Source organism: Chenopodium album, chromosome 27 (assembly GCF_948465745.1).
Source record: "Chenopodium album chromosome 27, dcCheAlbu1.1, whole genome shotgun sequence".
Classification (NCBI taxonomy): domain Eukaryota; kingdom Viridiplantae; phylum Streptophyta; class Magnoliopsida; order Caryophyllales; family Amaranthaceae; genus Chenopodium; species Chenopodium album.
In genome coordinates, this window is record NC_137860.1 from 27,705,150 (window position 1) to 27,722,282 (window position 17,133).

At 35.5% G+C, this 17,133-nt stretch overlaps 3 protein-coding genes across 3 annotated transcripts; 2 read left to right on the plus strand and 1 right to left on the minus strand.

Moving 5' to 3' along the window:
* The first annotated feature begins 772 nt into the window (after positions 1-772).
* LOC145619526 (uncharacterized) lies at positions 773-2,076 on the plus strand. Its single transcript, XM_081674238.1, has one exon. It carries the CDS (start codon positions 1,241-1,243, stop codon positions 1,850-1,852), a length of 612 nt encoding a protein of 203 aa, XP_081530364.1. The 5' UTR covers positions 773-1,240; the 3' UTR covers positions 1,853-2,076.
* A 2,424-nt stretch (positions 2,077-4,500) lies between these two features.
* On the plus strand, positions 4,501-5,402 carry LOC145619525 (uncharacterized). The gene has a single exon (XM_081674237.1). It carries the CDS (start codon positions 4,555-4,557, stop codon positions 5,188-5,190), a length of 636 nt encoding a protein of 211 aa, XP_081530363.1. The 5' UTR covers positions 4,501-4,554; the 3' UTR covers positions 5,191-5,402.
* Positions 5,403-7,164: 1,762 nt separating this feature from the next.
* LOC145620617 (kinesin-like protein KIN-13B) lies at positions 7,165-15,013 on the minus strand. Its single transcript, XM_081675317.1, has 12 exons — positions 14,738-15,013; positions 14,056-14,268; positions 13,025-13,216; positions 12,476-12,577; positions 11,656-11,733; positions 11,469-11,550; positions 10,691-10,850; positions 10,294-10,596; positions 9,159-9,377; positions 8,170-8,521; positions 8,022-8,087; positions 7,165-7,860 (listed from the first exon to the last, which is right to left on the minus strand). The coding sequence occupies exons 1-12, from the start codon at positions 14,852-14,854 to the stop codon at positions 7,681-7,683; spliced, it is 2,064 nt and encodes a 687-aa protein (XP_081531443.1). The 5' UTR covers positions 14,855-15,013; the 3' UTR covers positions 7,165-7,680.
* Positions 15,014-17,133: the final 2,120 nt, after the last annotated feature.

The window sequence follows — 17,133 nt, forward strand, 5'->3', positions numbered from 1 at the left end:
TAAGTGTTCATGATATAGTATACAAAGCTTTAATGCCTATAAATCTGCATAAATTTCATGGTATAAAAATTGTAAGTCAATGCTAAGATCTTCAACCTTAAGCTACACCGTATGCTAAATCCAAACATGTCGATTTAGTCATTTGAATAAATTTATGTCGTGAATTGAACTTTTGTAACCTTTATATGAACTAGTAATCTAATACTCGTATTTGTCACTTTGTACACCTAATTTGAAATTTTAATGTTTATCTTTTGTTTACTAAAAATTAAATTAAGGTTAAAATAAAGAACAACACCAAGTAAGGCTAGAGATTCAGATTGTCTTAAAAATATACAGATAAGATTAAAGTTTAGTTTATTAAAGAATAAAATTATATTTTCCCTGAGGATATTCATCTATATATTTCATCTTCTAAGATTCCACATATAATCAACTACGAGTATTTTTTTTGACAAGACATAAATAATCAACTATTACAAGTTTACAACAATGAAAATTATACAAAGTTTAAGATAAAAACTTTATTTATTTATTTATTTTGAACAAAGCTAAAAATTATTGGTTTAACACAAAAGGGAGATATTATGATGTATAATAATACGCGTAAAATGCCAAAATTTATCCAACAAACTAGTTTAACAAAGAGAATGAAATATCCTAAGGAGATCAAAATAGCGTAAAAGATAAAATTTTTAAGATACTCCCGTATCAAAATCAGCCAATCAGCATTCAGAAATATACAAAAATAACGCGGCACCGCCACAATCCCAATTCTAGTCGGCTACTCCTAGTTGTTGTCGCCTACATAACCTGCAAATGCACAAGGGTTTACGTTATTCCTCAATTTTAGCTCAATCAATCATTATTCTAAAATCAAAATCAAACACTCAAAAATGTCGAAACCTCAAAACCCTCCATCATCTTCTTCGCAACAACCCTACCACCGTCGTTACCACCCTTACTGCCGGTGCAATTCACCGGAGTACACCCCTTCAACTCCTCGATACAAGTACTCCTCGCCGTCTCCTCCATCTTATTCACCGGAGTACACCCCCTCGACTCGTTATTCATCGACGTCGTCTCCTAATTACTCACCCGAGTACACCCCTTGTACTCCCAAATATACACCCGAGGACACCCCGTTGTCTCCGTCAGTCCGTCGTCTCCTCTTGATTATTTGGGTTCACCCGAGTACACCCCGGATTCACCTAAATATTCACCCTATTCATCTCATTACATGCCTTCTTTGACAGATTCACCCGAGTACAACTCGTTGGCTCCTACATACTCATCCCACGTATCGTCGGCGTCGTCTCCTTCTTATTCAACCGAGTACACCCCGGCTTCACCCGAGTATACTCCGTCTTCTCCTTCTTATTCATTAGATTCACCAGAGTACACCCCGTCGTCTCCAAAATATTCACCCTATTCATCTCCTACATATTCACCCGAGTACACTCCGTCGTCTCCAAAATATTCACCGGATTCACCCCAATACACTCCGTCGTCTCCTACTTATTCACCGGATTCACCCGAGTATACTCCGCCGTCTCCTACTTATTCACCAGAGTACACTCCGTCGTCTCCAAAATACTCACCGGATTCACCCGAGTATACTCCGTCGTCTCCTACATATTCACCGGATTCACCCGAGTTTACTCCGTCGTCTCCTACTTATTCACCAGAGTACACTCCGTCGTCTCCAAGATATTCACCGTACTCATCACCAACATATTCACCAGAGTACACCCCGGCGTCCCCGAAATATTCATACGGCTACATTGCATCGTCTACTCTTTATTACTCACCGGATTCACCAGAGTACACGCCGTCGTCTCCTAAATACTAGCGGCCGATGTGTTGAAATTACGAGGCGTGCTAAGCAAGGCACATTTATGTTGCAGATTAGTTATAATTCAGTCAAACTTGTTAGTTTGTTGACAAATTGTAAAGCAATTTAGTTTGAAGAGTTTTCTGTTGTTAATATTTGTTAATGTAGTCATGTTCAAAGTATTGAGACATTAGATAATTTCTTGTTATATTCTCTGTTAATTCCAATATACCGTAATACACCACTACTTAATTTCTACACCGTTTTCTTTAATCTTTTATAATCTTTTTGTTTATCTCATCTGTTATTTTCTTGTTAATTCCTCTGTTAATATAATTCTCTGTTAATCCCAATATTATTTTTTATTTTCTTTTTTATTAATCTTGTTTTTATCATTAAAGTAGCTATTTAACTGTTTTTTATATGTTATGATTCTATTTATGCTTATCGGCATATGTATTCAATTTATGTCTGTTAGTCTAACCTATGATGCAGATTGATAATTTTCAAGTTGTATACATGAAAGTCAAACCTAAAATCTATGACCTAATATTCTTTATGTATGATCAGCCTTTATAATCCGTATTGAACAAATCTCTAATGTTATTATTTATTAGCCCCGATGTAAACTTTTATTGGAATTATCGGCGCTTATGGCTTGTCTAGTATACTTTGTAAGTTTGTAGTGTTGCATAGATTATCGAGTTAAATTCAATTGTATAGTGATATCCCATGTGGCCACATGTATGTCAACTTAGAAATTAAATTGCAAAGTGGGTTCCATTTTCATAATTCTAATTATGATTCTCAACAAATTCAGTTGTAAAATCAGAGCAAGAATTCAATCTCAACAGCTTAACATAATGTCACCTGCCAAAACTTACTTGAAATGTCACTTTGTGTACTGTCTAAAAACTGACATAGGAAGCCTCTTCCACTGTACTAAAATTTCCTTTGTCTACTAAATGACATGCACCAGACACTTTTATCTGATTAAGTACTGATGTTTCATTAATTTAGTTTTAGCTGCCAAGAACATTGATTAACATGTATCAGAGTAATCTTTTAATGAATGTTCGAATACTTTCTTTAGTTGAAAACTAGTTGTCACATTGTCTCAATCTCTTCTAATAAAAGAGACAGATGGAGTGTGCTATGATTTCGCTAAACATTCATATTCTGTATGATGAAATGGCTATGTTATTTTTGAAATCCTTCTATCACTGCATAATCATAAGTGCCTATAAAAATAACCACCCGACTTAAAGCTAATGGTTAATTAAGAAATGTGACAACTTTTTCTGGACATATTAGTATATGGTATACGTGACAAATTTGAACGGACGAAGAATTGATTATGGCAAGTGTAAGAAAGTGACCACACTACTACTATGCTGCAGGTCCATAAATTGCTTTTCTAAAGTGTATCCTCTGAATTTAGCAAAATTTTGGGTCCATATTTGTCCAATTTCCTTACAACCTGTGAGTTTCATATTGCTAATAACAACTCTGAAAATGAAATTATGCTTAGCTTAGTGCCAACACTATCCTACATAATGCCTGCAAAATCTATTAGGTGACTAGCCTTAGTATCTTAGCATGTTGCACCTATTGTATGTACTCATTACATTATTTCATACATTCTTGTTATCATGCTAATTGAAAATCTTATCAGCATCCCAAGTACGATTGGTTCAGGATCATGGGATCGATTTCTATCAGTAAGGAACCAATGTTGCACAACACGTCCTTAGCTTTAAACCCAAAACTCCCGTGTTAACAAACAACTATTTTACCAAACACTTAATATCATCGATCAACTAACTGAATGAACGAGCTATACATCTAACATCGGTTAAATGCAAACATCTACATCTTGACACCACATTATAAGATGAGCAAGATAAATTAGCCCCATCAACAAAACTTGAATGATGATTGAAGCCTTTTGTTAACAAAGATCTTGGGACCAGCAAACAACTAGGCCAATCTAATGAATGAATTAATCCTACTTTTAAAACAATAAAAGAAGGTATAAAACATTAAGTTTGTAATCCTAAAATTCTATCAGATTATTAACAGAATCCCCTGTTCATTGTTGCTTTCAATCCATGAAAATTGCCCCTACATTTTCGGGAATCGCATGGTTTCAACAAATAATTGATCATGATTTACTTAGTGCTTGAGAGCTGTTATGTAACCTTTATAAGCTTTTACCCATCTTCCACTTATTGCCTTTAGCTTTTCTTCCTTAATCAATGCCACTATCTTTTCCTTACAAATTTACTAAACAGATTTATTATTAACCTTCAGGTAAAAAACTGGTGATTATATGATCCCTTGTTATAATAGAGATAACAATTCGAATGAAACTTCCTATACGTACACGGTACATAGTACTAAACATTCACTGTAGATAGGAAAATATCGGATACAACTTTTGGGATGCATGGTCATCGCGTGTACCTATTGTATCTTTTTTTAATGTGTATCTTGAGACGAAGGGAGTACTTTGTCTTATGTATTAGAAAGGGTTATTACGTCGATAACTTTATAAGTTACTGTAAATCAATATACTCCGAATTATACTAGTTAAATTATAACATTATTTCCAGAGGACTAGATGGTTATTTAGTACAGGACTCATTCTTCCTTTTAGCCTTGTGCATAATACTTCAGTAGTTGAAGTTAGAGAGGGAAAGAAAGAAAAGAGAGAGCAAATGTTGTTTAAGAAAACCATGCAAAAAACTAAAAATTTCTTCCAAAAATCTCTGCAAAACATCAGAAACTTCCTCTTTGGAAGCTATGATAAGATACCCAGAACCTTATTCTTAAACCCTTTATCTTGCAGCAGCATTAATCAAAGAAGCCATCACCTAGATCACATCTATCCAGACTTCTTCAACTGCAACCAATCATCAGTTTCCGGCCACACTGACCGAGCCAATGCAGACAGTTCAATCAAGCAATTTACCAACACTGATGCTCATGACAGCAATGAAGTAATCAGCCATGCACAGGATACAGCTGATGAGACGGCGAAACAAGTTGAAGGTCCTACAAAAAATCAGCCATCTACTACAACTTTAACTTCTTTTAGGTATGCAATTGCAAATGGTGATGCTTACTTACTAGCACAAAAAATGAAAGAATTGGATATGATGGATGTAAGGGATGTGGATCATACATTGGATGTTGAAGAAGCTCTTCACTACTATTCACGCCTTACTTGTCCAGAGTATGTAGATATTGTCAACAAGTTCTTTATGGACATGTACGCGGATTTTCACCTCCCACAACCTTCAATCAGCATAAGCTCTTCGAGCAGCAGGAGACTCGGTCCCTTAGCACTTTAACCAGATTGTTTACTACATATATATGATCTGATCTTCATCTCAAGGTCTCATTATATTCTTCTGATTGTCTATTTCCTCTTTTTTCCTTCAATTTCAACCCCTTGAGTTTTGTGTGCTAAATGGTCCAGTGTATGTTATTGTACTACTTTTATTATGTACTAAGATAATAATGTGCTCAGTATTGCAGGAAACGATATGAAAATCTACAATAAAAAAACTGTAATCAAAGCTTTTTGTTAAATATTTAAATTTCTTGCTGAAAATGAACAAAAAGCTGTGTTTTTTGGTGTAAAAAGAAAGTCTCAATCCTCTAAAATACACTGCTGATAATAAATTGACCGAATATGGATCTTTTTTTTTAGCATGGAAACTTAGCTGCAATCATAAGGCATAAATACCAGACAGTCAAACTATCTGCAGCAGAAATGAGCCTGACTTCAGAAGTTAAAGAACTGAATAGACACGAAAGAATCAGACGAACTAGCTCCATAGTAAAGGCTACTAATGAAGAATGTGTAGCGAATCTCTTCAATGCTGTGAGCTCTCCTGGATTTTAGATAAACAGAAAAAGTAAGTTCAAATCACAAGCTGGTTTCGCTACTTTACACATAAGAGTTTGATAACAAATTTCTTTGTTGTCTGGTTTGAAAATCTTGGACCAATAATTCTTAGAAGGGTCAGAAAGGGGTTTGACATCAGGATTCAGGATACAAAATTGATAAGACAATTAGACAAAGGTGTAATCCTTTCGCGAAACTTTCACTATGTCATTTCAAAGGCACAAAGCCTGAATTCGCCCATTAACTCAGTCCTCAGTGTATGGTACGTTGTGGTTGTCCAAATACAGTGAAGAGAAGAAAGAAGTTCATATATATTCTTCAACTTACAGAAAATGAAAGTTTGCTGTTTTTTATATGACATCAGAACATTCTATTCACATATGGTGGCATCAGAGTTGGTTGACAGTTTCAATGATGTTTTGATAGCGACATCTGGGAATATGGAGACGGGCAGTGTGATGAGTAAATCTACTCATGGTGAAATGAGATGCTAATGCTAAATATTCCCCAAAATTGTCAAAGTAGGGAGTGAAAAAGGGATGAAGATATTTTAGTGTCAGGTCTGAGTTGTGAAGATAGAGGTATACCTATTTCGAGTAATAAAGATGTAAGTTAAGTACTTGCAACTGTCAAAGGAGGGGAGTGGAGGGAAGAAGTCACTACCTCATAGGATAGTAGGTACAAATTAAGAGTTTTGCAATAGGAATAATAGTTAAGGTTTGAACACAGGGGAATATTAAAATTGGAGCTACTACTAAGAAATTTTCGGAACAGCTATGTATGGATGGCTTAGAAAGCGATGCCAAACTAGGACCATCCGACCATGGCTTAATTGTAGGCCTGGACAGAGGAACGAGTGACTGGAGTTCTTTTTCTAAACCTAGCCCTACCCCTGATGTCCGTTTTAAGAGATCCTTTATGTTGAACATCAGGTTTATATATTTAAGGAATTACTGTGACGACAAAATTAAGAGATTGAGATAATTGTGATGACAATACACACTAAAGGGTGTGATGTGGGAAGCAATACTATAGCCTATAGGATCCATGCGGAGGTGCTGTAGACTTGTAGCCATTACATACAAGTGAGCAATGCCATTACATTCTTTGGCAGATGGACTGACTGAGTGACTGTGGATAAGGGTAAAGATGAAGGGATAGCCTGTGGGAACTATTGAATATGGGGCATTGGCACAAGGCACTTCAGAATGAACGAATAACAGGAATAATTTTTTGTGTTGTCCAAATTGTCTTCAGGTGCTAAAAATGGCAGAAAAAACAGTGGTTGAATAAATACTGATGCATGTTTCAAAACAGAGTTCTCTGCAGAAGAGTTTTTGTGAGAAGTCATTCCTAAATAATTTGTAGGGATTGTATAAAGCAGAAGTTAATCAAAGAGTGCACTCCTAAGCAATTTCAGCTAAACATGGAGAAATAGCACTTCATATTATAAAGTGATGTAGGAAATGATACACATTGAACCATATCACCAATGGCCATGGCTAAAAGTTATTTTGCTATACCATCATCAGCTATCTTAAATATCATGCAAAAAAGCTCAGCTGACAAATATTATACAGTGGTCAAGGGAGGTTATTTTACTAGAAATCTTTACAAATGCATGCTTAACTATGATGAAACACCTCTTTCTCATAGTATGTTTATGCGTAACATATCCTCTCCTGGCCATAATTCGCAACAATAACACGAAGAGAATGAGCAAGGCTTTCTCCAAAAGCAAAAATCATTTCCAACTTGGTAGCAGCTGCAACATATGAGCAGGAGGGTTAAAAAAATTCCTGCAGGCAGCAGGCATATCAACAAGGCACAACAATCCTGCATCAGAAGCTTGTCGATAAACAATTGATGGAGTTGCACTATGCAGAAAGCTACTCCATGAAATCCAGCTTCTTCAATAGACACAATGAGATCAATAAGCTGTTGATGACATTAAAATATCATTCTCCTTCAATCGTTTTTGGAAATTAGCTAAGCGTGTCTGCAGCTGCATAATGCCAGAAGCCTTCTGAGATAAAATGGCATTGAGTCTAGTAATGTAATCATCAAGCTGATTCCCTGGTTGGTCTGCTTCAACCAACAAATTCATCTCCTGCGATTCAAAAAAAATAAAATATTGAAGGATTCAGGATTTATCTAGTCTAAAGTAGAGAAGATATAGTGCAATGAGGCTCAGGCTTGAGCGCTCATAAACAACATAGCAAATTATGTTAAGAGGTCCAATCTAGATCATGACATTGCTCATGTACATACCTCTCTTACAATATCCATAGTCTCCTCAACTTGTCTTCGGTGAGCATTGACAAGATCCTCTTCTTCCTGTATAAAATTAAATCATATTCTGGTCAAGAAAAGATTTTCGCTTCAGATTTAGAGCCATCATCAACATTATTAATTGTACCTGCAAGAGGTCACTCAAGTCATCATCATCTGAATCAAGATTCTTTGTCTCGACTTTGGGCATGTCTTTCCATTTTGCCTGACCCTTGACAGTCCTTATTTTATCCTCAGAAGCATAGGCGCTTGAATCAAGCTTTCCATTTTTCTTCATGGCAACTTTTGGATGATCATACGTTTCTTCAGGAATATCATACTCATCTCTCTCAACAGGTTGGGGCCAAGCATCATTGCTGTCATCCTTGAGCACTGCTTGTAAACCAGAAGATAATGGAAAATTTGTCGATTCCCTTAAATTTGCAGTAGGAAGTGAATTGTCCTTCTTCGCATTGTTTCCTTTAGAAAGGCCCTTCACCCTGTAGAGAGTCAGATACACATTATCTCTGTTTTTTTAAACTAAACTCCTGTGGGCCTGTGGCTGGAGGCAAACTTTGGAGATTCCAATTAGACTCTTGTAGTGAAAAACATAATTGTGCAATCACATTAATTCTGTTTAGGGGAAATATTTTTAACTTCCTAGGATACTAAAGATAGTTAATCTTTTGAAGTACTCAGTATTAAACAACTCCGTATTAAACAAATCAAAACAATTATTCCCTGCATCCCAAGGAACCTTACTTTGACATTTTGTTATACAGTCTCGACGTATATTTTCAGATATCAACTTGTTATAATTTTTGCTAATGAATAATTGTAAATAATGACAGTCAAAGTTCTGTGTTGGCAAACTTGCCTCTACTTGGCCAAAAGACAGGGCAAGGTATTATAGGGTTGATGAAGCTAAGAAAATTTTAGTGTTGAGAAAAAGTATATTGTCTATATGGATATACTACTTTTTGTACAAGTATATTACGGTTTTTTTTAATTATAATGATATCTACCATTTACAAAGTATATAAAATGATGTTTACCATTCAATCAAACAAACCAGTTTATTTAAAATTGGAAGAGAGTCATGCTAGTGGGTGCAATTCTATCTGTAGAAAAAAATACCTGTCAGCATATCTCAGTGTGTTAAGAGTGTGTTCACATGAGCCGGAACTTGGGGAAATACAAGAAATCATTACAGTCCTTGAGTTTCCAACAAAAGAGTCCCTCAACACCTCAGTCAATTTACTCCCTCTGAAAGGTATATGATTTTGGTCGTTGTCAAGAGCTCTGATGCATTCCTTCAAGGCAAGCAAGCTTTTATTGATTTCAGCTCCTTCTATCCTGTAAAATTGAATGGGTGGAAAAAAGACTGAGACAAGCAAAAAAGATGGAGAACAAATGCATGAAATACAACAGATTAAGATTATATAATGGCGTAGTCACCAATGGTTTTAAATTTAAACTCGGGACATCAAAACTGCACATTTGAAGTAGTGTTATCTGACATTACAAAACTATATCACACTCACTGACTCACAGTTGTGCTTCATATAAGAATAGACTCAAAAACCAGCCAATCAATCAAGTGGTAGCATAGATTTTAATGATATTGTGCTGCTTAGCCACTTACACAACTCTATTCTATTGACAGCTCACAATGGTTATGGGTGTAAAAAGAATCAAGTATTAATATAATCCACATGCCCTAAATTCAATCGAGAAGTTACCACCAGCCATGATAGGACCTTTATAGGCTTTGAATCCAAAAATCTAGAAAGTATGTTATGCTTGCAAGACACAACAGTACGATACTACACTAATAATTTAAAATGCAATGGGGCCTACACCATTCCATCAATTCACTTGGGCCAAAAATCTAAGGTTAACAGGTTCAGGTCAATTCCTCTAGAGTTATTAAGTCAAATAACTCCAAGCTATCGGTAAGACCTGGCTTTTTTTCTAAGATATGGATGCAATGCACCAAAGTCTGAAAGGAAGCACAATTTGGGTCTGAACCAGAACTAAAAATTTGTTCAAGTAAATAAAAAATCTGACATCCTTTTGAAAGCAACCACATACATAGAGACAAGAAATACGGTCAAGTAAATCACTAAATCGGAAGCTGACATACTTTCAAAAGTACAACAAATACACACAAAAGAGATAGAGTAACAATGACTAACAGTGGGTAGCTCTTTGAGTTATACAAGGGAAAGAATAACTAATCAATAAGAGGTAAGACCGTAAGATGCATTACCTGGTCTGTTTATCATTGTCTGTGGTATCTGCACCTCGTTCACTCCCGGCAAGATCAATGAAAGAAAGTTTTCCAACTAGTCGTGGAGGCTTTGTATCGGCTTTATCAACTGATCTTTTGATAGCAAGCTGAAGTATAGCATGTGAGCGGGAGGACTCTTCGTTAGCACCAGTAGTCCCAGTACTTCTGGTGGCACTTCCTATCTCTATGAGCTCTTTAATCATCTCCACATCTGCCACTTTATATTCTTGCAATCCTACTATGCACACTTGTTGTTTTCCATCTTCTCTAATGAAAAGTTTTCTACAAATTTGAGCTTTAGCTTTAGAACAGATTCAAGCAACTAAGCAGGTAATGCAAGAAGTGCAAACTTAAATGAAAACATGAAGCAACTCACTTTCGCTCATTAAGGAGATCGAAAAGCTTTCCACCATATATCTCAAAGAAGCTGACAAACAAATGAAAACCCTGATCTCTGTAAGTGTGATGCATTAGCCGTAGAATATCTCTGGAAGCTCTAAGGGGCAAAGGCTTCATCGTATAAGTCTTTCCACTTCCTGGAATGCAAAAGAAGCACATAGAATGATTACATTCATGTTGAGCACCCTCGTATCAATGCAGCATTACAATCCACATGAATGTTCAGCCCTTGAACCGCCACTTAAACATAAACAAGCAAATTCAGAGACAGAGTCTACCTATGAACATATTGCAGATATAAAATCAGTATCCTATCAACTCAAGACAAGGTGGAGAATGAAAAGCTATATAAAGTCTATTTCTCCAACATTTCCTTATACTACTACATCACTATTTTAAGCTCCAAAGCTGGTCTTCAGACTCAAGATATAAAGTTTCTATACTTCACAATATTATATTCCTTCGATATTTCCTTATACTACTATATCACAAGATTCAAGCTCCAAAGCTGGTCTTAAGAATCAAGCTCTCATCCAAGCAGAAACTGAACAATATGTCTACTGAATCTCACATGCTCATCACAGTGAGCTATTAAGCATAAGAACCAAAACTATGCCTTAACTGATTCCAGCAAAATAAAACATAAAAAAAATTCATTCAAAACAATAGACTAAACATAAAGCTAGAATTCAAGGATTTACAAGTATGACATAGTAGACAAACGGTCAATCCTAAACTAGGAACCACCAACTCACCTGTTTGTCCATAGGCAAAGCACGTGGCTTTTGTGCGTTGGAAAATAATAGGCACAATGGGCTCCACAGTTTCATGGTAGACCTGGAGCAAAAAGAAATATAGGATTGATTTATAAAAGATATCAAAGCCACCACCAAGTATAATATGATAAATTAATAATCTATCATCTCACTTGTGTCACCTCACCTCATCATTTGAAACTTCTTCATCCAGCACAGCATCAAAGACAAAATTATGCTTGTCCACATATTCTGTCAGGTCAACCTGTCAAAACAGTTTAATTTTGCATTTGGTACATCAGATTTAGCAATTGCATACAAACCTACAAACATGTCAAATGTACAAAGCACAAGTCATTAAGGAATATTAAGCGGTTGCAATACTTATTAATATAGGGAAGCAAGCAAGCAACACAAGAAGAAGCATGATGAGTGATGCTTACTTTGTCCTTTGAAAATCCATAATTTTAAAAAAAGTGGAAAGCAAATAAACATCAAGTGCGTTATGTCCTTTGTTTTTGTTACGCTTGATATTTACTAAATAAATGCATGAATTGTGTGCAATAAATTCCTCATTTCACTTAAACAGAAGAAAATGCTCATCTTGACTGCTTAATATTCATCAAAGTAATCAAAGTGATTGAGAGAGTCAGAATGGCAGAGGGCGAACAGCAAAAGAAAATATAGAGCAATCATAGATCAATATAATCATCATTTCACTTTCATGAAAAATAATGTTCATCTAGCCTGCTTAATATTCATCAAAGTAATAAAAGAGACAGGGTCAGAACGGCAGAGGTAAACAACAAGAGAAAACTTAGAACAATTATAGACCCGTAAATTTTGCCATTTCAGCATCAGATGATTATGTATTAATGTGAATGAAAGATCACTTTTTCCAGCCAAAAACATAAATAGGGCCAGATTGTACAGCATTTAACCCTTTACTTAAGAAAACAGAAAAAGAAAAATGCAATCAAAGATTGCAATTTATCAGCAACATGCACCTTCAATTTAGTTTCATGAACTGTCAAAGAGTTGCCAAGTGTATCAATAATGTCTTCCTCATTTTTAGTCAGCTCCTTTCTGTTAAGAGGCCTCTTCCGAACCTACACATGCATAAGGAAAAGCAAAAAAATAATAAGTCCACCCAAACATAAAAACAATAACAACACAAAAAGACATGCATCTCTACAAGCCCAACACCGGAAAACAAAAGGTGTGCTGCAAATTTGTTGTCTGATTGTATTAATTAATAACAGAGTATGAATATTAATCAAGTTGATAGCCAATCGATTTCAGAAGTTGTTAAGCATGCATTATACTCACTAGTTTAATGATAATGGTTACCATACTACATGAATACATTAGTCAATTATCCAGAACTTCAGTCTTTCTGGGATTTTCAACCAATACATTGTGAAACAGATATTTTTCCAATACACACCAAGCATTCCACTCACTCATATTGTACTTCACAGTTTCCAATTTGTTATAAAACATGTCTCCCAAGCTATGTGAGATCTTTATACTAAGGTTGGGTGAAAAAGGCATACCACAACTTTGATTTTTGCAACAGAATTACTTCTATCCTTTTCCACAGCAACACTTTTCAAAAGATTGTTCTCTTGCATACCACGAGCCCTATTAGTCCCATTCTGCTTGCTTGTGGAAATTTCAAAGTCGTCAAAACTTCGGCTGTGGATGGATTGATACATAGAACCATTGTACTGACCAGGAGCAGGCATCTGCAAAATTACAGACAATAAAGCATTTACTGGAAGAAACATGAAAAAGAAATGTGCATGTTATCATGAATAGTTTTTCCTAACTACCAACACATCTCAGGCTCTCAGCAAGCCAACTAACAACAAACCATATTGTACAAGCATGGATGGATCAAAACCTTGAAGCCAAAAGGAATGACAACAATTTCAGCTATTGATTGACTCCGTAGTATTTCTAAATGCTGTTTTTGAAAGATCTGCTATCCCTAATTGCAGAGTTCAGACAACAAGGATTGTAGACCCAGGAAAGCTAATGGTTTCAGAATGACCTTTTGAAAAACAAATTTGATAAATCACTTCAGAACTAATGCCCTACCATGTTACAAACTTACAATACCCTAACAAACACACCCAACTACCAAGAAAGACCTCAATTCACCTACTGAAGCAAGGTGGCAGACCTGAAAGATTACCAATAAAGAAACACATGCCCTGCAAATTAGTCTACAGAAAACTCTACAATTGTCGTCCAATGAACCTTCCAATTAAAACTTCTGACCTTTTAATTAAAAGATCAAATTTTAGAATAAACAATGTTAAAAATGATTATAAGGTAATCCCCTTAAAAAATAATCAATATCAATCAATAATGTAAAGTAGTGTGCATTGGAAAACAACCAACTGGTGTTACGAAATGTGATAACTCCTTACAACACACCATCCACATCTCTCAAAGCAACATCCCGGTTACTTGAATTTCACTCTTTAACCAAACAATGTAATTTATAAATGTAGAATGCAATCCAACACGAAACCAAAAACGGCATTGAGAGAGACAGGGAGATTAATTACACACCCACCTCGGTCAGGAGTTCAGTATCATGAGAGTGAAGATCTAATAGACCGGGACTGAACTCATTCGGCGAAATCTGGTCCGCACTGTTCTTCCTCGAAATCCGGGACGAATTCACCGGTGGCGTTGATGGCTCGGTATAAAAGTCCCCACTGCCGTTGCCATAACCTCTCTGCCCATTCCTACTTCCCCTTGTTCCTTGCCCATAATACCCATAGTCCTGCATTCACCATTCCTAATCATCAAACTAAATCCCTAAACTTTCCCTAAAATTCACATTACCCCAGAATATTTGAAGCCATAAAAACCTAATTTCTACTGATTAACTATATTCAGTCAAAATTTCCAACACCCAGATAAAATTGACACTTAATTACCCAGCAATTCAGTGCCCAGAAACTTAAATTAAGTCAAAATCACATAAATTTAAAATTATAGCATTGCACTAACTCAAACAATTATAAACCCCAAATCCTACTTATTTATAATTATTCAAAAAATCAAACACCCAGATAATTTCAACATAACCACAAATATCCAGTACCCAGAAACTTAAATCAACTTAAAACCACTTAAATTTGAAGGGAATAAAAAAAAATAAAAAATTAACTCAAACAATATCAAATTTGCATCCATAACATTCAACTGAAAAATTAACAAATTTGCAAAATGTAGGAATCAGATCTAACCTGTTGAGCCCCATTAGACTGAGCCCAAAACCCATTATCCAAAAAATTATCAGAATGTTGTCTCTGATGATGAGCAGTTGAAACCCCAGATCTCTGCGTTTGCCTATTGTTGTTCATCTTCAATTTATCAGTGTATAAACCAACTGAAGAAATTTCTCTCTTCTTAAATTTTCTAGAGAGAGAAAATCAATAATACCATGAAATTTCTTAGCATTTACTCCAAATTTCAATTGATTGTTTGCAGATTTCAGTCTCACTCTCACTTTTGTGGAGGAGAGAGAAGAAAGAGGATTCAAAAAAATTTGAAGAGGGGGAGGTGGCACGTGCGAAATGCATTGCACACATGTGAGGTTTTTGATTGGTTGAGAAATGGGAATGAGACATTCTTGAGGAAAAAGGGCCCACTTTTTTGAATTTTTTGGCATATATTGACCGTTGCACATGGTGGGGTCCAATTTTTAAATTGAGCTAAATAATCACCGTTTTAAGATGGTTCATTATCCAAAATTATGAAGTATGGAGTTTGAGACTTTTTAGGGATTTAATAATTTTTATTTAATGTACTAATTGCTTGTGTTTGAGGGTACTTTGATTATTAATTTGATCAAGCTTTAATTTTGCATGATCTTTGAATCTTGTCTTTCCTTTCTTACAAGGCATTGAATAGAGCCTTGATATGAAGTTTGGGGTTGGTCTTGATGAATTTACAAAAGCATTATTATAAGATTGTATCTTACTCCGTATGCTATGTAGTACGGAGTATGATATTATGATCATTAAATATTTTCACTTTTTCAGCATGTAATTGTTATAACATGTATAACACAACTAAGTAGCAAAATCATAAAAGGTACTCCATATGACCTAATATAATAAATTTATTGAATGTAGCGAAAATTTGCTATTATTTTATGTTTACTTATTTACTACGTAGTATTTTTATGATCTATGTCATCCGTCCTAATTAGCTCAACATTTGTTTTCCTTACTAGTGCCCTTTGTTTTCCTTACTAATTGCCCAAACCAAAAGCCAACAACAAAATGCAAATATAGATTCCAATAGTCAGAAATCGTTACTAATGGAGTTGGTTGGAATTGCCTCTCCCATTGAGTTTCTCATCAAATAGTTGATTGCATTACATATTTACTTCACCATCAATTTTTAAGTTAGAGAATTCAAAACATAATTTAAGTTAAATGATCTTTGTGGGGTTTATTCGGCACCAAACAGATTTATAGTGAGAGTTTTACATAGGGTTGCATATGAGATTCAAAATAAGGTAGGTTATAAACAATTCGAGGGTGGGGTGGGGGGGTAGGTTTGGGGGGGGGGGGAGGTACTTGATCACAGTCGAACATTGTGTTTAGACTGTGCGTAAATGAAAAATATAAATGGAAAAAACATTTTGGACATTTGATGTGTAGGTTCTTGTGATTGCTCCAAAACCACCTTTTCTCTCCACCTTTGTTAGCTTTCCCAAATTAAATCCAAACCTTCACCACCAACTGCGGCTTTAGCCTCCTTTCCTTAATATAATCCCACAAATGCTACTTTAGATGTGTTGCCAAGCTATCCACGATCTTTTACACCCTCCTTTGCACATAACGGGCAAGCCCTGATTACTCATTCTAAGCAACAACATTTAATTTGTTACTCAAATGGCACAAATTGTAAATAATATTAAATTTGACAATATTTTATTAATTTTGTTGTTGAACCAGTCACCCTCCTTCCCCTTTCTTCCTCCTCCCTCCTTTCTCAATTATAATGGCCGGTTTTCACCAAAAAAAATACGAGCCCCAACACCGCTATTTCAGACGTTCGTTTTTGGCGGCTTTGCCGGCGAAATCAACAAAAGCCCTAGATAAAACTAAAGAAATAAAGGCCATGGGTTAACCCATAATGGTGGGTGTCTAAAGTTATCTTGTTAGCTTTCCCTTCTCCAAGATTGAAGTTGTTATGTTATCAAATTAAGAAATTGAAGTTCGCCAATTAACGATTACCACAAGAATGTTAATGAACGAAACTTTTGGAGAGCAAACTTCGATTATTAACACCATATTGTAACATAGAGAATCAAAATCAACCTACCTCAAAAGCTACTTCAATGGTGAAGAGCAAACTTCATGCTTCAATTCAATCTTTCTTTCACCTCCCTCAAACCCACCAACTAACATCACTACCGTTGCCAACTTTGCCCTTCTTCTCCTCCTTTTTTTTTTTTTTGGCCTTGGTTTGTCATTATTAATCTTTTCTTTTAACATACACCCTTACCCATAAAGCCTAGAGCATAGTCGAAGTGAAATGCAAGAAAACCAAAGCTAATGACTACTGTGTATTTATTACAGGTATGTTGTTGATTGCAAGTTTGCAACATGGGAAGATTAAGAAAGTA